Source organism: Micromys minutus (assembly GCF_963924665.1).
Source record: "Micromys minutus genome assembly, chromosome: 6".
Classification (NCBI taxonomy): Eukaryota; Metazoa; Chordata; class Mammalia; order Rodentia; family Muridae; genus Micromys; species Micromys minutus.
In genome coordinates, this window is record NC_137975.1 from 40,332,357 (window position 1) to 40,358,764 (window position 26,408).

The 26,408-nt window shown below is 39.3% G+C and overlaps 1 protein-coding gene across 2 annotated transcripts in view; it reads right to left on the reverse strand.

Annotated features, from left to right (window-relative positions):
- Nucleotides 1–374: 374 nt before the first annotated feature.
- Nucleotides 375–26,408, reverse strand: part of APBB1IP (amyloid beta precursor protein binding family B member 1 interacting protein) — a gene marked incomplete at its 3' end in the record, with an annotated part of 90,947 nt that continues 64,913 nt past the window's right edge. For both annotated transcript variants that reach the window (XM_080918473.1, XM_080918472.1), the window contains 7 exons: nt 23,791–23,877; nt 21,096–21,239; nt 16,690–16,800; nt 7,450–7,548; nt 6,686–6,800; nt 3,858–3,961; nt 375–902 (listed from right to left, as the gene is read on the reverse strand). In XM_080918473.1, the coding sequence (XP_080774599.1) occupies nt 375–902; nt 3,858–3,961; nt 6,686–6,800; nt 7,450–7,548; nt 16,690–16,800; nt 21,096–21,239; nt 23,791–23,877 (1,188 nt within the window). The remainder of the gene's footprint in view (nt 903–3,857; nt 3,962–6,685; nt 6,801–7,449; nt 7,549–16,689; nt 16,801–21,095; nt 21,240–23,790; nt 23,878–26,408) is intronic.

Here is a 26,408-nt window from a genome sequence, read left to right on the forward strand (position 1 = left end):
TATAAAAGAAATGGAACATCTGTGTTCTTTCTTTTTTCTTTTCCCTGTTTTGCTACATCTGAAGGCTACATACAGACAGCAAGAAGGAAATAGAATAAGACTTAAGAAGGCATAGGAATTTGAAACTTTTAGAGTCAAATACAAAGTGTTGACACCATACAAATTTAAACACTATTTTTAGAAATACTGTTTTCAGACAAACTTTAATTTTTAAAATTTGAGCCTTCTGAATGGTTATGAACAACATTAGAGATTTTTTTTTTACATTATTTCTAGTCAGAAAATATTTTACTAAAATGAACAAAATGCACTACAATAGAGTATCAAAACATGGATCTAGCTAGCGAGCATCGCAGACACTAACTAACATGTCTCTAGGGTACATTGCCTCTTTTCTTTTGCAAGGCTTTCATGAGGTCTGACATAAAATCTTGCTCTGTGTTCCCTGCTGCACCTGGGAGTCCTTGGTTCTCTTGCTTCTTGGGGGGCACTGGGGGCTTTTTGGGGAGCAACGGAGATGACTTGGTCATCTCCTGGGGGAGGCAGGGCGGGGGTGGGGGTGGGGGTGGCAACGCAGAGTCTTCAACAGCTGCAGGTGGTGGAGGCGGCGGCACGAAGTCGGGTGGCTCCTCGAGGTACGCCAAGGGTGGGGGTGGCGATGGTAGGAGTAGCATACCGTTGTCCTCCTCAGGCGGTGGGGGCGGTGGCGGTGGCAGGAAGTTCTCGGGCGGGGCGGGAAAGGTGCAGCTGCCAGGGCCCTTGGCCTTGGGTGGCAAGGCAGGGCTGCTGCAGGTGTCAGAAGATCGTCTTACTGGAGGGGGCGGTGGTGGCAGGCTGGACTTAGGGCGGTGGTTCTCCCTGTTTGCTGCTGGGGAGTGGTTACCCAAGCTTCGCTTTTCATCCTTTAACAGAGTGACAACAGAGCTCTTACAGTTCCTGACTGATGGGATTGCCCCATTCCCTCCCACACTGGGTCTAAGGGTGCCCATGATTCTAAACGTCTGTCACATCATTAGATGTGAGCACTTAAGACAGCGTTCTCTGTAGCTGGGCATTTTAACCACATCTACTCTATCAGTGTTTACTGTCTTTAGGTCAAGGACAGACCTTCCCTAGCAAGTCTCACACAGAGGTTAAATATTTCTCTAAAGTATTAATAAATCCTAAGTCCCTCAAACTGGAAGCCTCCCCACTCCTGACCTAAGGCCAGCTATTAGTGAGTGTCCTGGACATATACAGGAACACAATTTTAGGTGTGTGTGTGTGTGTGTGTGTGTGTGTGTGTGTGTGTGTGTGTGTACTATGCCTATGCCTGTGTGCCACACCTTTGGTAGCACAGAGGTAATTAAGGGGCATCTCAGAGAGTTCACCAAAATATCTGTACTTAAAATCTGGTCAAGAACTTGGCTAAAGAGCTCACAGACTCTAGGGGTGAATGTACTATTATTTTTGCTAAATGGATACAGTATCAAACTGCCTTCTAAATATATCTCTATATCTTTAGGCTAGTGTTCCCATCAGAGAAAAGTCTGCGGGCAGCGGTCAACAGTTACTACAGAGACTCAGACTGGTCCAAGTATTGGTGCAGTGCTCAGTCATACATGGAACATGTATGTAACACACCCTGCCCCCAAGGCTCAGTTCCCTGGAGCAGGAAGAGTCAGAAAGACTGCAAAGAGCCAGAGATTGGGGAAGATGAAGTAAAAGCATGTCCTGGACATAACAGGCCATGACCTGCATAAGATCCAGCTAGTTAGCACCCCAGCACAGCTGGCGAGTGTATAACAGCTATGACTGCCGGGGAGGGAGAGTAAGTTCTCCTTAGGGATGTGTTCCCTGGCAGGTTGGCTGTGAACCAGTGGATGGCCCAGTACTCATAAGTATATAGGCAACATTGGACTCAGTGGGTTATAAGAAAATTGAGAACATGGAGGTGGGGGAAAGAGTGTGTGGGAGTGAGGGGGTATCTGAGGAGTTGGAAAGGGGGATAAATGTGCTTGATATAAATTGTGGATTCCCAAAGAATAAATAAAAAATATTACTCTAAAACTCTCTTTGCTTAGGTATCCTGCTTGGTTAGGATGAGGAATGTGTAAGTGAAGAAACTAAGAGGAATAATCCTGTCTGAGTGACAGGTAACCGTCTTACAAACCCAACCATAAAGGATCTCTTCCTGGTGGAGAGCATGTCCAATCTTTCCCTTGATTGTGGATAAAATTTCTATGCAGTATTGTTCTCAGAACAAAGGTTCCCAGACTATGCACTTCAAAGGAGGAGCTAGCTAATCATAAGCTTTGCCCTTGTACCTTAAAGGTTTCAGAAGGGAGTGGCAGGAAGCAGGGCACCTGGTCTAAAATTGTGTGTGTGTGTTTGAGCACACCTCATGTTATAGTGAGATAAGCCCCAGGGTCAGAACACTTGACCTGCCTTAAGTCTCTTTAGACTAAAAGTCTACAGTATTCTGAAGAGGACTTCGCAGTGGATAACAATGGTGTATTTAAGTAACAGTGTATTTATGTAAATGCAATGTCCCCAGGCATTCAATTCAGGCAGCTGAATAGAATGACTAAGTTCTGGTGCAAACCATTATGACCTTAATTTACAATTTATCAGCTTCTGTTTTATTTTTTCTTTGCTTAACAGCCTATACTACTGAATAATGAATTAAGATTTTTTTCTAACAAAGTATTTTTCAGTGAGTTTTAATTTTGTTTCATTTATTTACTTAGCATGCAAAGCTAATAAACTTGTGATATGTTTCTTAAATTCTTTTGGATCAGGCAGTTTAGGTATTGGCATTCACAAAGAAATTATTTCTATTCTGGGGTTCTTTCATTCTCTTGGCTTTAAAAATACTTCTTTTTGACTAGTATTACAGACACAGTGAAAACAACAGAAAGAACGCTGCATGGTGAGACTCAGGCTGGAATAGATTAGAGAAACAGCTTCTAAAAGTCTGAAATGGATTTCGAAAACAAGGCTTTCAGAAAACACCAATATGCACTTTTACCGCTGAGTGGCGGGTGAAGAAATTATTGAAGCTGTGCACGTGGACTGCTATGTGTGGGTGATAGGACAGGACCCCAACTAGTCCGAGCTGTTCTAAACCACAAGAAACACTCAGTAGAAATTAAAGTCATCTGAATTGAACTAATAACCAAATTACAATTGACTACAGGTCTTTATATGAATTTAAATTAATCTTCATTAGTCTCTTTTATAGAAAAAGTTATGGAGGATATTATATTGCAGTCTTCCTTCCTTCCTTCCTTCTTCCTTCCTTCCGTCTGTGCTGGCCATGGAACCCAGGGTCTCACACCTTCACACATACCTGGCACATGCCATTTCACTGATCATAGGTCTTGGTTATTATCTTAAATATGTTTTCTATCACCCTGAATATGTATTCAAGTCGTTAATTGGAAAATGTAAAACACACATTTTATGACTGGACCCCTTTTAGGAGTCTTCTGGTCTGTTTTTGGGATTCACTTGGCACTTCATATAGGGCTTCTGACTCAGTTTCAATTGCTCTAACTCACGAAAACAAAACAAAACTAAACTAAACTGAATATCTCAAGGAATGACCAAAAGAACATGAAGGAAATCCTGTCATAATAAACGCAGATAACAAACACTTGGGACATCACAAAGCAGTGTTATCAATGGCTGATTTTAACTTTCACCTCTAGCCTAAAAAGCTTTATAATAAATATGAAGCCATTTCCTAAATGAAATTATAGTATAGTGGCGTCCAGCTGTTAGAATTGTATTTGGGTTTTTCAAAGAAGAGGTGCATTCAGAAGGTGGGTTTTTAGCTGCCAGCTTGAAAAGCTTTGAAAGGATCCGTGGTTTACCTTAGTTGTTTCAATTTGTGTCAGGGCCTCTCGGTGTGGAGGACCAGCAGAAGGCATGGCCTGGGGCATCTGACCATTGGGCTGGCTGGGGCCTGCTTTAAGTCCTGAGTGAGATGAAGAGAGAGGAGAGTGAGAAGACATTTCTCGTGTTCTTGAAGGAGGATCTGCAAACACAAAGCATTGCAGAAGGAAACACAAGTATTTCACAAAGCCTTATGAGAACCCTGAGGTATGGTTTGGGGCATATGCCTGTGTGGTTACAAGTGGGCTTTGCAGAGGGATCCAGGAGACCATGAAAAACATACAGAGTCAACTAACTTGGGCCCATGTGGGCTCAGGGAGACTCAACCGCCAAGCAGAAAGCATGTCTGGGACAGACCTAGGCACATATGTAGCAGATGAACAGCTAGGTCTTCAAAAATGGGAGCTTGGGCTGTCTCTGACTACAAGGTATGCCTTTGAATCCTTTTCTCCTAAATAAAATGCCTTGTCTAGACTCAGGGGAAGAGGAAGCAGCCTAATCTTGGTATGCATGGTTATTCTAGTATCCATGGTAGACCGCCCCTTTTCTAAGGAGAAGGGGTGGGAGGGGAGTGAGGTGAGACAGAGGGACTGAGAAGAGAGCAGGGAGGGGAAGAAGCTTTGATTGTATATAAAGTGAATAAATAAAAAATAAAATATTAAATAATAATAAAAAGTTTAAAACATATATGCTTTGTATGTGTGAGGACTTGTGTTTAGTCAAAAGTCATAAGGCTTTCAGGAAACACTAAGATTTTGCAGTGGGCCGAATTGATGGGCAGATTCACTACTGATCAAAGTCAGAGAATTAGAGAGAGGGTGCTCAGCCCTCAAATGGGACATCTTTGCTGCCCCTCCCCACACCAAGTTTCAGGGAATACCTCGGAAAACGATGGGAAGGACTGTTGGAGCTTGATGATGGGAGATGGGCGGTGACATGCTGCTTTCTAACCATGACATGGCTATGAAACCCATGAACTCACACTGGCTGTGTTGACCTGCACAAGAGCAAGCCAGCCACAATTCCAGCAGAGCACAGCAGGCCGAGGTACTTGGGGTTCCTATGCCTCACTGAGGAACTACTGGCAGGTGGTAGCTGCTGGGGCAGGGGAAATCCCATTTTGTTAAAAATGTGTGGCCATGGTAGATTTTCCAAGATTCAGTGGATATTCCTACTTCCAAGCACATGAAGGAAGTGCTATTTGGACTTAATGTCTTTTTCTTCTTTAAAAAAAAAAAAGAGTATCTGAATTGAGAAGGGATTCAAAAGGGAGGTATGGGACATGGATACAGCCAGGTTTCATTGTATACACATATGGAATTCTCAGGAATAAAAATATTAATATGAAAATTGCAGCTTGAGTTACTGACTTGTTTCCTGAAATGATTATTAGAATGTTTTTCACTTGAGGTTAGGACAGAATTTCCAGTGGTTTCTGAAACAGTCCTATGCACACCACACTCTGTGTTTGTGCAAAGAGCTGTTCTCAGCAACGATAACTACATATCAGAACATTGAATCTGTTCTATGCTATGGAGTCAACTATCCAGCCAACATGTAATCTTTCATGTAAAAAATTAAATAAGCACATCAATATTTCATTAGTCCGTAAATTTATCTTCAGTTAATGGTAAAATTACATGCATACATTTGCTTGTGTGTGGGTGCAGGGATGTGCTCATGATTCATTATCAGTGAATGTTTGACTCACTTGTATGCTTGCTTTATACTGGATATTAGCTTCTCCCTATACTCAACGCTACCTTCTCCCAGGTTTAGCTTCCTCAGCTATGAAATGGAGGGTTGTAATCTACATGCTGTGGAACCGTTTCAACCTGTGTGTTCTGGGTCCATGATTCAATCAACCACTGACCAAAAACCTTTGAAAAAGGTTTTTAAGAGGCTTTTACTGAACACACGCAGGTTCTTCTTTGTTGTTTATACTAAACGGTACAGAGATAACCCCATGTATTTGTAGAGGGCTTCAGGGCTTCCTAGAATTGGTCACAGGAAACAAAGGGCAGTTCTCCATGTAAAGCTCATTAGGTACCAGTCTTAGTGGCCGGTCCTCTTAAACATACAAACAAGTCAAGGTTGTATTACCTTAAGATGCCTAGCACTGGGCATGAGACTTTAGCCATAATTTCAGGGAAACATCAGGGCATGAGCCCAGATATTCTTCGAGTGTCCTGCTAGATGCTAAGGTGACTCGCATCATACAATATTTGTATTTTTGATAAGACACATCTCCTTGAAGCCCACCCTAAAATTATGATTAGCATGATATTATTTATATGTCTATTGTGAAAAAGTAGCCAAGGCTTTGTGAAAAGTCACTGGTAACTAGACACAGGTATTGTAGTGCCAAGGAAATGTTAGCAATCCCCCCCAAAACCACACAAGAGCTGATCCAATGCAATCACAGTAGGACCTTTATTCTATTCAAGCTAGTTTAGGCCCCTTGGCACACCACCAGAACGTAGGATGGTTGGTATAGAAGGAACACCGAATATCTATCGGGAAAGACTTTATAGAAGGCTATGAGTTGGGGGTAAGTGTGCAAGCATCTAATTGGAAAGTTACTGAGGCCTTTAATATAATTGGCTGGTGCTGGGAGTCATATCATAAAGTTAATTTCTGCTTCCTTCTGCATTGGTGGCTATTAGGCAGGGGGCCAGCCTATAACCTGGGGGTGCAGGTTTGTTGGGGGAATAACCTGGAGGTGCTTGTTCTGTTGGGGTGTAACCTGGAGACTGGAGCTAGGCCCAGGTTTTGTTGGGGTGTGGATGTGAGTGTCTGCTTTTACCTGTAGCAGGCTGAGCTGGCATGAGTGTACTGCCTGTCCCCAGGGTTGTCCACCGAGAAGCAAGTCCAGCTCTTGCCACAGCTCGCTGATAGTTTTCATAGAGAGTCTTCCCATACTAAGGAGAGAATGCAGAAGAGAAGGAAAAGCATCCATTCATTTCAAATTTTGCACTTAACTGTAAGATACATATTGAAGGAGAAAAAGGTTCCATTATTACCCATGTCCAAGTTGTATTTTGGGGGCACATTTCATTGACTGCTTTTTCAAATGTTAAATAATTCTCTAGATTAGCAAAATCAGTTAATTAATTGCCTCCCACACACACCAGAGGACAGGGCTAGCCACAAAATTCCAACCATAAGATTCTGATCATTTAACTGTTTAGACGATCAGTTTGTTTTGCTCTCTCCCTTCCTATGGTAGGATCAAACTCAGGACCCCACACATGCTAGGCAAGTGCTTTACTACTAAGGCACACACCTTTGGCCCAGTCTTGAGTTTCTTAATTGCATACTGTGTTTGTAATTCTCCCAGTGAATCTGAACAGTTTGTTTGAAAGTCAACTCTGATTCTCACGTAACTGGACAGGTACATGCTTGTACAGCGCTAAGTGAATTACTCCACTTACTGAGGGGAAGAAAGAAGAAAGACACCAAGAACAAATTGACGAGATAACATCTGTACCCAGGAATGATGAAATGCTGGCCATAGTAAGCAAGATTGTTGGCTGACCCAAGAACACATGAAGCTGAGCACACACTCACCTTGGCGATCCTTATTCCCATAACCCACTGACTGAGAGTTCTTGCGTCATCACAGCAGAGATACTTGATATAGTGAGATTCCTTCTGAATTTGAGGATGCTACAAATAAGGAGTTTTGAAGACAATTAATTGATACGATTTATTAAGAGCCCAAACAGCCGTTTGAAAAAAAAATGTAGACAAACTGTGATAATATATGGTATTTACTGAGATGGCCAATATATCTGGTAGCAGTTTTAGGATCAGGAATAGGCAGAGGTGTCATTCTGAAGCCCATGCTGGACTTGAGCCCATGATTCTTCCACCTCAGTTTTCTTGATAGCTGAAAATACAGGTTAGTATACCCAGCTAAACTGTCAGCCCCACAGCACAAACCTGCAACCTCAGCTACCAGAGAGGTTGAGCAAAGAGGATTGCCAGATTGAGATCTGCTTGAGGAACTTAATGAGATCCTGTCTCAAAACTAAAAGTATAAAAAGGCTGGGGGCATAGTTCAGTGGCAATACACTCGCCTAGCATCTGTGAGGCCCTGGGTTCATCCCCCAGAACTATTAAGGAAAAGCCAAACTTTGAACAGATTTAAGAAGTCTATTATATGCTTTAACCATAGGCACTTCTTACATATCAGCAATAATTGTATTTCTCCCTTTTAAACACTGAAATCCTTTATCTTTGTTATTTATCTGTCTCTTCTTAGATATCAGGTTGCTTCTTTATCATATAAAGGGAATTACTTAATGGGAACTTTATGTTACAAAACGAGTGCCTATAAAATGAGAGTTTTATTTGTGCCAAAATTTGGTCTAGGTGTCATTTCTTTCAATAAGATACAGCTTTGCAATCATCTATCTCTCTTTCCTAATGATGGTTTCACATCTACAAAGGTACATCCTCTGCAGAGAGAATGGCATTCAGAGTGTTTCCATCTGTGTCATTAAGTGGCTATGAACAGTGTGTATACAGGGGTTATATATGCCCACAGGAGTTCACAAGAGAACAATGATGTGGCAGACAAAAAACAGAGATTGCAACTCTACTCCCTGTCCTTGTAGCTTTTGTTTCTGTTTGGCTCTGACATATCGAGCTCTTTATCAGGTAGGTATGTTGCACCCCCAGGTTATAGGCTGGCCCCCTGCCTAATAGCCACCAATACAGAGGGAGGCAGAAATTAAGAAATTAAGAAAATAATATGACTCCCAGCACCAGCCAATTATATTAAAGGCCTTAGTAACTTTCCAATTAGATGCTTGCACACTTACCCCCAACTCGTAGCCTTCTATAAAGTCTTTCTTGGTAGATATTTGGTGTTCCTTTTCTACCAAACCATTCTATGTGCTGGTGGTGTGCTGAAGGGCGCAAACTAGCTTGAATAGAATAAAGGTCCTACTGTGATTGCATTGAATCAGCTCTTGTGTAGTTTTGGGGAGATTGCTAACATTTCCTTGGCACTAAAATACCTGTGTTTAGTTACCAGTGACTTTTCACAAAGCCTTGGCTACTTTTTCACAATAGACATATAAATAAAATCATGCTAATCATGATTTTAGGGTGGGCTACTAGGAGATGTGTTATTAAAAATATAGATGTTATATGATGCAAGGCACCTTAGTGCCTAGCAGGACACTCAGAGAATATCTGGGGTCATGCCCTGCAGTTTCCCTAAAGTAAACTACACCCTAGAAAAAGCAAGAAAGTAATCCTGCAACAAACCGAAAAGAAGATAGCCACATAAACATGATTCAACTTCTAACAACAAAAATAACAGGAACCAACAATCACTATTGCTTAATATCTCTTCACATAAATAGACTCAATTCCCCAGTAAAAAAAATACAGACTAACAGACTGAATACGTAAACAGAGCCAAGCATTCTGCTGAGGAAATGTACCTCATTGACAAAGACAGACACTACCTCAGAGTAAAAGGGCGGGAAATTTTTTCTAAGCAAATTGTCTCAAGAAACAAGCTGGAATAGCCATTCTAATATATTACAAAATCAACTTTCAGCCATAAGTTATCAAAAATGATAAGGAAGAATACTTTATACTCATCAAAGAAAAAACTAGCAAGACGAACTCTCAGTCCTGAATATCTATGCTCCAAATGCAAGGCCACCCACATTCATAAAAGAAAATTTACTAAAGCTGAAAGCACACATTGTACCACACACAATAATAGCGGGAGACTTCAACACTCCACTCTCATCAATGGACAGCGCACGGAAACAGAAACTTATCAGGGAAACAATGAAACTAACAGTAGTTATGAACCAAATGGATTTAACAGATATCAATAGAATATTTCATTTTAATACAAAAGAATGTAACTTCTTCTCAGCACCTTATGGTACCTTCTCCAAAGTTGACCATATAATCGGTCACAAAACAGGCCTCAACAGATACAAGATCTTGAAATAATCCAATGCAACCTATCATATCACTATGGTTTAAGGCTGGCCTTCAATAATAACAAAAACAACAGAAAGCCCACATACACATGGAAGCTGAACAATGCTCTACTCAATGATAACTTGGTCATGAAAGAAATAGAGAAAGAATTTAAACACTTTTTATAATTTCATGATAATGAAGACGCAACATACCCAAACTTATTGGACAGAACAGAAGCAGTGCTAAAAGGAAAACTCATAGCTGTGAGTGACACCAAAAAGAAACTGAAGAGAGCATACACTAGAAGCTTGACAGCATGCCTGAAACTTCTAGAACAAAAGAAGCAGATACACTCAAGAGGAGTAGATGGCAAAAATAATCCAATTCAGAGCTGAAATCAACCAAGTAGAAAAAAAAATAATTATACAACGAATCAAAAGCCCAGGAGCTGGTTCTTGGAGAAAAGCAACAAGACAGAAAAACCTTTAGCCAGACTAACCAGAGGGCACAGAGGAAGTATTCAAATGAACAAAATCAGAAATTAAAAGGGAGACATAACAACAGAAACTCAAAAATTAAAAAAATACATTAGATCCTACTACAAAAGCCTATACTCAATAAAACTAGGAAATCTAAAGGAAATGGACAATTTTCTTGAGAGATACTAGGTACCAAAGTTAAATCAGGATCAGATAAACAATCTAAACAGTCCCATAACCCCTAAAAATATAGAAGAAGCCATAAAGAGTCCCCCAACCAAAAGAGTTCAGGACCAGATGAGCTTAGTGCAGAATTCTATCAGACTTCAAAGAAGACCTAATACCAATACTCTTCAAACTATTGCACAGAATAGAAACAGAAAGACCACTACCTATTTTATTCTTTGAAGCCACAATTACCTTTATACCTAAACCACACAAAGATACAAAAAAGAAAGAGTATTTTGGACAAATTTTTCTTATACATATCGATGTAAAAATACTCAATAAAATTCTTGCAACCAAATCTAAGAACATATCAAAAAATTATTCACCATGATTAAGTAGGTTTCATTACAGGTATGCAGGAATGTTTCAATATCTGGAAATTCATCAACATAATCTACTATATAAACAGACTCAAAGAAAAATACCACATGATCAATCATCTCATTAGGAAGCATTTGAAAAATAATTCAACACCTCTTCATAATAAAAGTCTTTGAAAGATCAGGAATTCCAGGACCGTACCTAAAAATAGTAAAAGCAATGTATAGCAAAGCAGTAACCAACATCAAACTAAATGGAGAGAAACTTGAAGCAATACCACTAAAATCAAGGACTCTTTCCCTACTATTCAGTATAGTATTGGAAGTCCTGGCCAGAGTAATTACACAGCAAAAGGAGGCTAAAAGGATACAAATTGGGAAGGAAAAAGTCAAAATATCAGATGATATGTTAGTATACTTAAGTGGTTCCACAAAGTCCACCAGAGAACTCCTACAGCTGATAAACAATTTCAGCAAAGCAGCTGAATATAAAATTAACTCAAACAAATCACTAACCTTTGTCTACTCAAAGGGCAAACAGGCTGAGAAAGATATTAGGGAAATGACACTCTTCACAATAGTTACAAATAATATAAAATTCCTTGGTGTAACCCCTACCAAGCAAGTGAAAGATCTGTATATATATAAAACTTCAAGTATCTGAAGAAAAAAATTGAAAATCTTAGAAGATGGAAAGATCTCTCATCTCATGGATTGGCAGGGTCAACATAGTAAAAATGGCTATCTTACCAAAACCAATCTACAGATTCAATGCAATCCCTATCGAAATTCTAACCCTATTCTTCATAGAGTTAGAAATAGCAATTTGAAAATTCATTTGGAATAAGAAAAATTCCAGTATAGCAAAAACTATTCTCAACAATAAAAGAACTTCTGGGTGAATCGCCATCTGTCTTACTCTGGGTTTCTATTCCTGCGTAAAACATTATGACCAATAAGCAAGTTGTGGAGAAAAGTTTTTTCCCCCAATTTTTAAATTGGATATTTTCTGCATTTACATTTCAGATGTTATCCCTTTCCCACAATCCCATTCCTCTCCCCTCCCATTGCCTTCATGAAGATGGTCCCTCTCCCAACCTCCCTCTCACACCTCAGCACCTTGGCATTCCCCTACACTAGAAAAACCATCCTTCACTGGACCAAAGGCCTCTCCTCTCATTGAAGTCAGAAAATGCTATCATCTGCTGCATTTGGACCTGGGACCATGGGTCTTTCCATGCAAACTCATTGGTTGGTGTTTTAGTCCCTGGGAGCTCTGGTTGATTTGGTTAGTTGATCATTTTGTTCTTTCCATGGGGTTGCAAACCCTTTCAGCTCCTTCAGTCCTTTCTCTATGTTCATAGCAGCTTTTTTTTGGTAATAGCCAGAAGAAACTGGAAATAACCCAGATGTCCTTCAACAGAGGAATGGATACATAAAATGTAGTACATTTACACAATAGAATAGTACTTAGCTATTAAAAACAATGACTTCATGAAAGTTTTAGACTAATTATGGAAGTAGAAAATATCATCCTGAGTGAGGTAACCCACACACAAAAGAATTCCAATGGTATGCTCTCACTGATAAGTGGATATTAGTCCCAAAACTCGGAATACCTATGATATAACTCACAGACCAAGCAGGAAGACCGAAATGTGTGTGCTTCAGTCCTTCTTAGAAGGAGGAACAAAATACTCACAGAAGGAAATCCAGGGACATGGAGTGAATCAGAGGGTGAAGGAAAGGCCAAGCAGAGACTGCCCCAATTGGGGATTCAGTCCATATGCAGCCACCAAACCACTATTGATGATGCCAAGAAGTGCTTGCTGACAGGAGCCTAATATGGATGTGTCCTGAGTGGCTCTGCTACAGCCATACTCATACAGATGAGGATGCTTGTAGCTAATCATCAGACAGCAAGGGAAACCCAATGCAGAAGTTAGGAAAATGACTGAAGGAGCTGAAGGTATTTACAATCTCATAAGTAGAGCAACAATATCGACCAACCAGATACCCACCCCCCCCCCAGCTCCCAGGGTCTAAACCACCAACCAAAGAGTTCATATGGCAGGAGGGGAACCCATAATTCCAGCTGCATATGTAGCAGAGGATTGTCTGGCATCAATAGCAAGAGAAACCCTTGGTCCTGTGAAAGCTGGTTTCCCCAGTGTATCAGAATGCTAGGGTGTTGAGGTGGGAGTGGATGAGTGGTAGGGGGAGCATCCTCATAGAAGCAGGGGGTGGGGGCATGTGAGATGGGGAACCTGGAATGGGAATAACATTTGAAATGTAAATACATCAGCTATCTAATTATAACACAAATCAAAGTCTTTGGGTCAGATGCTGGTAACCAAACCTAGGATCTGAAATGGGTGGTGTCAATTTTCATGGGTAATTACATTTTATTGTATTAAAAAAATACCAATTAAAACAACTCTCTCTTTCTCTCTCTCTCTCTCTCTCTCTCTCTCTCTCTCTCTCTCTCTCTCTCTGTTTCTGTAGAGCAGCATGCTAGTCTTGCTAGCATGAACACAAACTAGTGGTACTACAGATCAAAGAGATGTCAGGAGACCTGGGAACATCTTTGTCAGGTCTCCATGGGCAGACAATGAATGAAGCAGCAATCTCTCTCTCTCTGTGGTGCTGCATCGACCTTTCTATTTGCCTTCAGCAAACTCACTCAATTTCAGAAAAGTTGTTAATCACCAAAAGTGAGCTGAGCATTTGAACCATGTCTTTAGTATGATGGAATATGAGAGGAAACCTGTGGACTGGTTTTCCTGCAAGCTTTGTGCTTTGATGTGCCCCCACTCCCACCCTCTGCAAGACACTTTAGTTATTTCTAAACTTACTTCTGCTTTGAAAAAGAATAAGAGTTGATGTGTGGAGAGCTCCCTGTATGTTTCTTGACCCGCTAGAATTTCTGAGTTTATATTGAGCCACTGAAGACAAGCACCACATTTTTAAGGTACTACAGGGGGAAAAAACCCCCCAGAAAATGTAAAGAATTCCTGTCTGTTGTCTTTTCTGGCAACTGAGAAAAGTTAACTATTTAATTGGATTGTTTCCTTTACTGACAGAATCTCCATCAAGTCTGGCCTGGAAGCCAGTTCCTAGGATTGTCCCTATCAGGTTTCTCTTTCCTGACAACTCCAACCAGTACTCAGACTGTTGCTGTAGTTCCCCATTGGGGCCAGGAGATGGCGGCAAATGCTTTTGGATGGCTGCGGCACACTGTGTTCTAATGTTGACAGCGTGCTCAGAAATTCAGTGTTTAGTACCGTAAACCTTACTCAAAGAATCACATTCTCAAGAGGACCTTGGAACTGGGAGCATCAATTAAATCAAGTAGTGTGGTCCAATAGCAAAAATGATTTGTTACATTAATTAACTTAAAGTCAGATTGTTAAAATGCGACATTGCCTGGTTGTCTGCAGCATTCTCAACAAAGACATCAGCAAAACCGAATCAAAGTGCTTGTACCAGAATTACAGATGCCCGACTTACAGCCGAATTTGAGTTCTGACTAACGTGAGCAGGACATTATTCAGCAATTAATATTTAAGTTCTTCTTAAGGAAGTACAGGGTGAGTGAGAGGGGTGGCGGAACAGCGTTTGGACCCCAGCACCCATAGCAAACATTCCAGCTTCGAGTAGTGTGGAGACAGGAGGATAGCTGGGGTTTACAGCCTTCCAGCCTAACTGAGAACTGAGGTTCAGGTTAGCTGAGAATTTAGGAAGAGATTCTTTCTCAATGCAATAGACACAGAGTCTTAGGAGCAGGTGTCAGATGCCCTCTTCTGACATCTGTCTGGTGTTTTTGCCTTATCAGACTGTAATCCCTTCTCAGGACACCTTTGGAGCTATGCTATATTCTTGTTTACTGAAACAAACAAACAAACAGCAACAACAACAACAACAACAACAGGACAGAATATGTTTCTTAGCGATGCTTAAGATATAACATGAAAGCCACAAAATGGAAATGGCTCTTCCCCATGCTGGACTGTGCCTTTACATTTTATTGCCACCCTCTGTCAACCTGTGTGCTCAAATAAACCCAACTCTACTTCAGATAGGCTCATCCTGAATTTCTTTCTGTGCAAAGTCAGAGATCCGGCTTCACCGTAGCCAGAGTCGATGAGGAGGAGAGAAGCTCCCAGGCTACTGGCAGCCATTGTGGCCTGCACCGTCGCTGACTGTCTGAAATCCTTCAGAAAAGTATCTGGAAGAACAGCACTCGCGCTGCGCTCCTGAGCTCCGGTCCAGACTCGGCCACTTACAGCCCAAATTCTCTATTCATGAACGGAAGGCTTTATGACTGTGGCTCCGGTCAGCTCAGCCCCTCCTCCACTCTGTTTGTGCTTTCCTCCTTCGTTCTGTTTTGATTCGCAGCTGAATTTGTTACCTGTCATCACGTCACAAACTTTTCTTCACTGCCAGTCCCTCACACTGACCATAAACTCCGAAACATGGATTATGGTACATTTGGTTTACTCCTGTTTTCTCTGCAACTGGAATGTGCTCAGAACACAGCTTCCATTCAGTGAGTTCTGAACGAGTGAGTTTACCCTCTGCCTTACTTCAGTTCCTTTACAGCCATGGTTCTGGGCTTCACCTTATGAGCACAGGACTTCTCAACAGCTGCAAGGTCAATATTGGGGGCCAGGTCATCTGGGTGTGGGCTTGTTTTGTGCTTTAGTGACATCTAATGGCTCTGGCTTCTATTAGACGCCAGTAGGTAGTGCCTGGTCCCTGTCCCAAGTTAGGAATATCAGAATGTCTCTAGGTATAAGAATCAAATGTTGCCCAAGAATCAAAAAGCCATGGATGAGAACCTTTGGAGAAGTGTCATGCTGGCATGGTGTTTATTGCTGTTAAAATTATTGATAAGTTACTAAATGTGGGTACACAGTAATGGAAATGAAAACCTGTCTAAATGAAACCTGCATAATATCGAGTCCTGAGTGAAGCCAGGAATTCTAACGCTAATTGTGGATGAAAACAAATTATTGAATATCCAACTGGCTGAATTATTAAGACAACAAACAAATGCAAACAAACTTACCTTAGTCTTAAGTCCAGAGCTCTGTAGGTCAAAAGTAACTCGATACATGGAGCACAGTTATAAAATAACCCACCTGCTCGTCTGAGAGTCTGACTTTAAGAGCTGGAAGCTGCCTCAGATCTCTGGTAACACACACTTCCTCCAGACAGCCTGTACCTTTAAAAGTCTCAAAACCTAAACCTGCAGTGGTGGTCCCTGCTTGTAGCCCAGCACTTGGAAGATGAAAGCAAGTGGGTTAGGGACTCAGGAGAGCCTCAGCTACAAGGCAGGCTTGAGGCCAGCCTGAGATACCTGAGACTTAAAAAAAGGTTTACAGCCTGGGTAATTTTTAAAAAGTCTTTTCCATATTGTTTTTTCTAGAAAACACTGGCAAGATTATAATTTAAAAAAAACCACTTATACCGTGAAATAAAAATATAATACGTAAAGAATTGAAAACTGGTCTGTTTTATTAATAAAATTTAAATTAATTTGCTTAAAAGATGAAACTTATATTTCTAGAATTGATAAATTTAAGTAAATTTATTTAAGTAAGTTAAATAAATTTAGATAGATTTAAAATTTTAGGATCAGATAAATTCTTTGGGGGACAAAAGTTGATAGATATCACAGTATTTTGTTATTTTGGTTTTAAACTACACATTTTATAATATCATACTTAAAAATTATGAAATAACATTTAACATTGGTTCTTAAAAAAAACTAAGAATTTAAATTGCCTAGAAGTCTAGATCAGTGAGTCATGACGTACCTTTAAAACAAAGCAGTGGTCAGTGGGTGCTTTGTACTTCATTTTACACTGAATCCCGTAGTAAATGTTAACATTTTCAAACTGTATAAAACACGCCAGATCTCGGGAAGTCTAAAAGACAGGGAAAACACAATCTCTCTGAGATGCAGATGCTAATTTCTCCAGGTTCTTCTTGGTGCTGCAACAAAGGTTCTTTTAGTAGGTAAAATATTGAATTTTTAATAATTTATATAAACATCTTCTGAACACAGTTTTCTGTAAGTCAAGCCCACATTGAAGATAACAATCAGAGTTGGTCCTGCCCTGCAATGGAATGAAAGGTGACATGGTTGGTTGTCCCAGCTTCTGTTGTGGACTCTGGGGGGTCAGACCCAACTGATCGTGCACTGTTGCTACTGACGAAATTAGGACAGGCTGACCACTGTCAGAGACTTCATTGTGACTTTTGCTATTTGAAGTCAGTAGCACAGTTTGTGACTGAGCATTAAAAAAAAAAAAAAAAAAGCAAGTCCCCTCAGGATGAAGAATGAGAGGTAAATTTGATGCTCAGTATTTTTTCTTTTATTGAATATTTTTTAAACTTGCATTTCAAATGCTCAGTAAATTAGCACTGGTTCCATGCTCTTTTGTGCTTTCTCCTTTGGCTGTTAGTGTTGCCATGGAAACAGACCTCTCTTTTGTGAATAAAATGTTTTGTGAAAATGGCAACCTCTGATCTACATATTTGGTTTCACTTTGACTATACATTTGCTCCACTATCCACGTTGTCCTTTCTGGCATGTTCTAGAACCCTTAATTACTGAATAAAGAATACAGGTCAAAAATATTACAATATATGGGACAACTTACTCCTTCATGTATGGCAGGGTATTATCTATATCTGTATCTACATCTATCTATCTATCTATCTATCTATCTATCTATCTATCTATCTATCTATCTATCATCTATCTATCTAATGTTTTAATTACAAGACAACATGGCTAAAATTATACTCTACCCATTTTCTTTTCTTAGATCCTCCCCCTCTTGTTTTTTCATTACTCCTTAGAGGTACTACAGGTAAAATAGATTGATAGAGCCCTACATGTTTTAGAGAATAGATTTTCTTTCATTATATTTATCTACTAATATCTATCTATCTATCTATCTATCTATCTATCTATCTTCTATTTATAGGTTTAGGTATAGATAGACCCTCTTACTCATATATTACACATACACACATGTACTTGTATATATATATATTATAGATACACACATATACAAATATATAATTACACATATATTTATGCATTTAATTGTCTTCTCAGTGGGGATGGAACCCAAGCCATTGAAATTATGACGGCACAAGACTGAAGCACAAGCTTTGACCAGACAAAATCTCAGCATGGGTGGGAGATGGGCACAAAGCTGCTGCAGGAGGAGGTGTCAGTTTTCTTTAAGGGTATGACTGCTAGTAGGTCTGTCATGCCCCAGAGGATTGCGAGACACTCAAGAGGATTTGGACAACAGAAATTGGACTTGATGAGTTAAGACAAACGAACAAACGAACAAACAAAAAGACAGAAAGGCGGGTAGGGAAGAGAGGTAGATATAAGTGGAGGGTAGAGAAATAGATGTGATCAAATACATTGTATGAAATTCTTGAATAGTTAATACATTTAAATAAAAAATGAGATTTTACTCCGAACACTGCTTCCCAGTCCTTGTGAGGACACAGTTACTGTTTTCCCCGGACACACAAGTGGAAATCTGATACTTCATGACTGCCCAGTATCCTACTGTCTAAGTATAACTGTTGAGCTACTGTACTGTAGTTGTTCAGAGATTAATCCAGCTTTGCCCATGTAAAAACATTGTGTATGTGAGTACATATTTCTGTGGTCAGGTCACCAAAGGGGTAACTTCTTCCCAAAACGGCATGCATTTGTGTTCCTTTACATTGCACAGGACTCGTTAAATATTCTCAGCTTGGGTGTACCATACACTCCAGCTCTTCATTTTGTTTTTGGTATTGTCATCAATAAGGAACTTAAAACAACCTCATGTAGTCAAAGCTGTCACCTTTGTAATTTTGAGTCTTATTCTTGATTAACAAATATCTTTGTGCCCGAGAATTACGAAAATATCAACTCAATTTTTAATGGCTTTATAGTAGTTTTCTAAAGATATTTGAATTAAACCAGGATTAGATTTGTTCATGTGCTGAAGTAAAAATTGGGTGTACAATTATTCCAATACTATTTATTATCTTGGATTCTACTTTGTTTTCCCAGTGCTGTAGAATCCTGGCTCTAAATTCTCCACATTAGTTGGCTTTTTGTTGATCTGTTCATTTGTAACTGCTTTTCTCTCATGATGTTTAACCTCTGAGAGATGCAGTTCTAGATCAATGTTCTTTACAGTTTTAGGAAGTCTATTTGGAGACAGCATTTCTTTCTGATTAATTTTGCAATTATTTTTTTGAATTGAAAGTGAAAATAGCACAACTGGAATTTTTAAGACTCATAGAACCATGTTTTCATAAACATTGTCTGCTTTATGTAGTATGCAACTTGCATGTTTGTGTTTTTCCCATACATTTGTTCATTCTACATGTTTTACCTTTGCTCTACACAGATTGTTGAATTATGTTTTATTTCCATATGGCTTGTATAAAGCAAAATGATTTCTTACTTCGCCAGTTGGTTTGGTCACAATCGTTTTCCTGGCAAACATCTGTTCTGGAGATGAGCGCACCATCTGTGAACCATGTGTTTTTTGTGTCTTTTCCCAATGACTGTACTTCTGACTTTCCTCCTTGTCCTCTACCCTAATGTTCACAGCAACAGTTGCTCAACCTTAGGGTGAGTTCATGCTGTTTCACTTAGTGGCCTGTTTGTTCCAGGCTTACATCTCATGTGAATGAGATACAAAAATCCCTCCGCTTTTTATAGGTGAACAAAACCAGACTGTCCCGATTCCGCAAGAGATGCTTCAGTGGGGTTAATGATCAGAGTCAGGATTAAAATTAGATTTCAAACAATTTACTATATGTTTGTACTGTCGATTTGTGTCAATGATCCCAGCTTGCCAAGTAAAACTTAAATGACATCTAAAATACTCGGATATATTAAAAGCATAGTGAATTAAGTATGCCTCTGAAGACAATCTGACTGTTCAGAATATACGGTTTAAATCTAATGAAGATCTTAAGACTTACAACACAACTGATATTTTAGGTAAAATAAGATTGATTGCAATAAAATAAGATTATAGAACAAGGGGATTAATATGAGGAAAAACATTTTCAGAATAGAGTAGGTCAGGCTTGGTAGGAGGCACTTTTATCTGCTGAGCCATCTTGATTACCCCATGACTTTAACAGATGGAATTTATTTTCATATTTGGGAAAGTGTCAGAAAATTCAAATGCCCTTCAATGATTTTGTATTGTAGTACATATATTTGTGTAGACTTTGTGGTAGCACAGGTCGCATGGTACCAAGAGAGCTGACCATGGTGGCTAAAGGTAAGCTTACTGCTTCCGATGTATATCTGTATCTTGCCTTCACGAGATGTTTCCTCACACAGATGCCATTTTTATTTTTCACTTTATGTTTCTTTGTGACTGTGGTAGAGTTACCCCTAAGGGCCATGTGCTAAGTTGTGTGTATTGGGAAGCGGTAGATACATCAGAAGTTAGGACTGCTGGGGCATTCCCAGAAAGGGTTGTGGGACTCTGGCTTCTCTCTTTAGCTTCTGGCCCCAACATAATGCCTTCCGCTGCTATACTACCTTCCAAGAGGAGTTGTCTTGTCACAGACTCAAAACAATAGGCTGATCTCCAAAACTGAGCTAAAATAAACTTGTCTTAAAAATATTTATTTTTAATTTTTGAGATTTATAATTACCTCATTTTCCCATTTCCTTTCCTCTCTCCAAGCCCTTCTATATGCCCATCCTTTCTCTCTCTCAAATTCATAACCTCTTTTTTCACTAATTGCGACTAGACATATATTTCTAAATATAATATTCTAGGTCTTCAGGGTTGACCATTTGCTTTGGATAATCAATTGGTCTGCTCATTCCCGGGGAAGACCATTTCTCTATCAGCATCATTAGTTGCTTGTAGTTCTTTGTATAGGGTGAAGCCTCGTGGGCTTTCCCATGTCCACACCAGCATGTCTATTGTTGTCCTTGTTCAGCTCATGGTGTGCTGGTAAGACTTTGTAGATGTAGCTTTTGATATTGCTAGGAGACACAATCTACGATCTCACAGCAAACTCCCAATTTCTCTGGCTCTTACAGTCTTTCGACCCCATCTTCTGTAATAACCTGAGATTTAGCTGTGGGACAAACCTGTGTTTTTAAAAAAATTGATTGTCTTAGATATGTTGTTATAGGGAAAACTGACAGACAGACCTTTGTCTTTCCTTTGGGTACATAATAAATTCCAGAAGCTCTCAGAAGAAAGTAGCGCCGTTTCCAGGATTTCTTTCCATCTTCTTTCAAATAAAGAGCTCCTTCAAGTTCTGGGACGATGATGGACGTGCCACAGAAACTTTCCTGAAAGCAGAATCCAAAGGCATGAGACACACACTCTGTTCACATTTAAAGAATGGTCCCAGGTTAAGTCACTTTTGTTAGGCAGGTTGAACATGTGCTTTCTATGTTGTCTGTCAGTGGGGAGGAGAGAAGGACAGATATCAAAGGGATAGGAGCCTGAGTTCTGTGTTGAGACTTCGCGCAACTGAGCTATGTACCTGTGGATCACTAAATCTCAGTTTCTGTTTTTGTAAAAATGGAGTAATAGCTTGATTTTGGCTGTGAGTATAATCTTATTATATTGTAAAAGTAAGTATCCAATAAAGCCTTTCAATAAGGTTATAAATTGGAACATAAAAATTTACTTCCATATGAGTAAGGAGACCACTAGCCAGGCATGGGTAGCTCTTGCTCATAATTTCAGCACTTGAGGGGGCTGAAGCAGGAGAATTGCCACAAGTATGAGCCCAGCATGGGTTATTAAGTTCTAGGCAAGAGTGGTTTATAGAATGAAATCTCATCTCAAACCAAAACCAACACCAACACCAAAACTAAAACCAACAACAACCCCCAAAAGCAAAACAAAAAAGAGAATTAATATTTTATCACCATTAAGTAGTAAGATTATTATATAATTCTACACATAAAATAAGTTAGTGTTGTATTATATTAAGTTTTCAAAATTAGAAAGGCCATTACTAATACTATAATAAACAGGGAAAAGCACATTTTCTGGGTATAGATGTTCAGAACTTTCATAAAAATTTAAAACTCAATAATTTTTAAAAGCAATGGGATAGATTTTAAATTATTATCTTTTCTTTGCTTGGATACTCAAAGTTATTATTTTCTTTTAATATTATAATTATCAGTTTAGTTTTATAAATGCAAAGTAATTTAATTTTGCATCCTCCAAAGTAAACCTCTGTGCAGGAGAGCTGCAGAACGGGTCTATTCACATTTCTCCCAGTGACCCTCCATTCAGGTAGCAGTTGGCTTATCAATTACTATTAGTATTTGCACTTTAGGCTCAAAGCTGACAGCAGAACACTGAACAGTGCTTTTGTATTTTCATTCACATTCAGCTGTACACACTTTTGAAATCAAATCCCACGGGCTATTCACGCAACCTTATCAATCCACACACAAGCAGCTGTTCCTTTACAGACAACTCATTTCTAATCATCGGTTAAAGCAAATGACGGTGGCAGGAAAATGTTTATTTTCCATGGCAGTCAGTCTCTGTCATCACTATACATGTCAGAATTCTTCCTGTCCTTGCTTTTGGGGACAATGTCTCATTTTTATCCATTCCTACTAGGGCAGTGGTTCTCATCCTTTCTAATGTGCGACACTTTAATACAGATCCTCATGTCGAGGTTACCACCAACCATAAAATTATTCCTGTTGCTACTTCATAATTGTAATTTTCTTCTGTTGTGAATATTAAAGTAAGTGTCTGATGTGCAGGATGTAGTTTCATTATTACAAATTGAACATAGTTAAAGAATAGTTTAATCACAAAACAACATATAATTATACATTGTGAAATACCTAACAATAGCTTTAATACTACAAAAGGTGATACATTGCATAGTTCAATCAATACAGCTAATTAAAATTTCCTTTACCAGGTTCTCGTATGTGGGCAGATCCACCTAGAGATGAAAGACCATCAGAAATGTTTTCCAGTGGCCTTACGTGGCTCCTGTGAAAGATTTGCTGCAGAGGCTCACAGAGGTGTGTTCTAGCCATTAGCACATGAACAACACAGAGTTACATTCTAAGTCATGTCTCTATCTCTAGACTTCACACTTCTATTTAGGCTGCTAGAAGAGCTTCACCAAAGACAAAGACTTGAAAATCCTTACCTCTGATTCCATGGAGCCTTTCTGGGATGAAACATAGATGTTACAATGAGTGTAATAAAGTGGAAAATACACGTCTCAGCAAGTATCATGAAGTGGAACATACATGTCACAGCAAGTGTCATAAAGTGGAACATATATTCCATAGCAATCTTCATGAAGTGAAACATCCATGTCACAATGAGTGTTATGAAGTAGAACATATGTGTCACATTGAGCTTTATGAAGTGGAACATACATATCACAAGGCCATGAAAGCGAATATACATGTCACAGTGAGTGTCATGAAGTAGAACATACATGTCATAGCAATCTTTGTGAAGTGAAATGTACTTGTCACATGAAGCCAAACATACATGTGACTATAAGTGTCATGAGGTAGAACATACATGTCAGGATGAGTCATGAAGTGGAGCATCCATGTCATACCAAGTTTCATGAAGTGTAACATACATGTCAGAGTTTCATGAGAATTCCCGTCTTTTTAGTGAAAATCATACTTTATAATAACTGACTCAAAAAGTCATTGATTTGTCTATATTATTGTTGTCATTTAATAACTAGCATTTAAACTGCAACTTAAAATTTTATAGTGTATTTCTGAAGTTTCAATTATTGTGTGAGCAAATAATTTAATAGGCCCAGCAAATGTCCTTAGTGGGTTTTTGCTTTCGTTTTTTGGTATTGTGCAAAGTGAAGCTTACCTCAAGTAAGTATTCTTTGTTTTTAGCATTCATTTTCTCATTGGTTTCCTTGTTTTCTTTTTTTCCCTTATTATCCAAGTAGAAATTCTAGATAAAACATCAAAAAATCAGATCAGCAAGCATTCATTACTGCACTGCATACTGCAAGGAACTTGAGATCATGTTGGAAAGAGATGTTCCCACTTAAGAATACAAAAGAAATGTTGCAACTCTGTTAAAGAAGCAACAGGATTGACTACTGCACCACACAGGTTCAAGCAGGATCTTCATTCCTGCCCAGAAGGCAGAACAGAAACTATGTGTTACACCATTTAATTGTTAAATTCCATAGGTCAAGAACCTCAGTGTGGAACACTGAAAGTTAGGAGCTTATGTGGTAGGAAAGTCAAGAGTGTCCCTATAAACTCAGAAATACCAACTTCTGTTGACCTCAGTATCTCACTGCCTAGACTAGTGGAACAAGAACCGTCTGGCTGCTGATATTCTGAAGGATATATACACTTATCCAAAATTTAAAGGATAGCATTTATATATGTCAGGAAGCATAAAGTGTTTGTCTAGATAGACCATATCACACTACAGAAACACTTGCTCATTCACGTTCTTGGCAGCTCTATTCATAATAGCCTATAATTGGAAACAGTCTAGAAGCACATCATCTGATAAAAGGATAATAATATGTGGTACCTTTGCACAGTGAACTATTATTCAGCTGTTAAAAAGCATAATTTGCAGGAAAATGAATGGATCTGGAAATAGTCATTCTAGATGAGGTACCCAGATCCAGAAAGACAAACATTTTATGTTTTCTGTCATATATGAATATTAGCCTTTGAATTTTGGATATGTGTTCATATCATTCAGAATACCAATTGTGGTTAGGTAACTAGTAAGGGATCATGGGGTAGAGGGACTCTTTCAAGGAAGAGGAAATAGAAACAGTGTTATAGAAAAATGGAGTGTATAGGATGATGTCTATATGCAGGTGAAGGCAGGCACAAGATAAGGCAAGGCCTATGACTGGACAGTGAGAAAGAAAGGTGGGTGGAAAGTTCTTGAGGGTTGAGGGAGATAGAAGAAAGAGAAGAAGAGAAGACAGAGGAGGAGAAGAATGACCCACTCCTATGTGGCTTTAAATAGACACAGGTAGCTATGAATATTTCATAAGGGATGGATTATTACAGGATAATTTGTCTTACCTAGGTGGGTAGTTTGTATCAATATCAATTGGCTCTGAGATTCTTGTGTGAATATTTTGTGGAGTGAGAATTTACTGATAAAAACCTGATTAATAAATTACAAGCCTCCAGAGTTTTGATTTTGTTGGGTTACTGGGAATTGTGACTATAATCACAGGGGGCAGATGCTGGGAATGGGAACAGAGTCCACAGCAAAGAGCTGAGAGAGGGTGGCTGCTACATGGGGCTAGCCATGGAGGTGGAGAGGTCACTAGGGCCAGAGAGTAGCAGGAGGTAGCCTGGCATACTGCCTAGAACCATCCATCATTTGTTTAATATTTACTGCTTCAGGAGTGGGGGTGGGGTGCTGGAGCGATGGCTCAGAGGTTAAGAGCACCGATTACTTATAAAATAAATAAATAAATCTGTTTTAAAAAAGGAATAAAAATGGAGTGGAGGATGTTAGAAGAGGATAGAGGAGGGATATAAGGGGGGTTAACTAACATTAAAGTCCTTTTGAAAAAAAACATGAACACATACTATTGTAGAAGCTTACAAAAATATACATTTTTAAAAAGAACTTAAATGGAATTACTTTATACTGGTGGAGGCAACAGTATCCCTAACTGGACCGTATAAGACACCCAGTACCCAGAATGAGTTACATCTTTTTGAGTCATTGTCTAAAGGCATCCCATAGACTCCCTAATGTTATGGATAGTTGCCAATGACATTTGTTTACCCTCTAGAATTTAATGGTAAAACTCTACAGCTGAATTTGAGTCATAGAACATAAAGAAATCTATCTCAATTGAAAACCTCATCCCTACTGATTAGAATTCATAGTATGGGAAGATTCTAGACACACCACTGGAAGAGAAAAGTGACCATCAATTTATCTCAACTATGTGAGCTACAGTAATTATCTGACTGGCAAGATATATTCACTGATCCAGCAGTGGCATGAACATTATGGGAGCAACCAACCACTTTTGCTTGGTCTTAAGGCCTGCTTCACAAAATGGAACCCATACTTGATATTGCCATTAAGGCCAAGAACTTGAGGTTAGACATGTACTGGGCCCTATGGGAAAAGCCACTACTATTATTTTGCTGAATGGGCATGAAAAGAAAACGACCCTGGATGACATATCACTATACCCAGAGATCAGTGTAGCACTCAGACCTCATCAGAGAATTCTTGCAGTAGATGGTAATTAACACAGAGATGCACAACTGGTCAATGTGAGAATAAGGAACTTTGGGATGTTCAGATCTCAAAGGAATGTCTTTATTATATCTTTCCCTCCTTTAAAGATTCAAGGATCTATGTGGCAGAGAAGATGAAAGATCATAAGAGCCAGAGGTGGTGGATAACTTCAAGGAAACTGTTTCCCAGACATAATAGGACAGATGTACACACAATGGACACCATGTCAT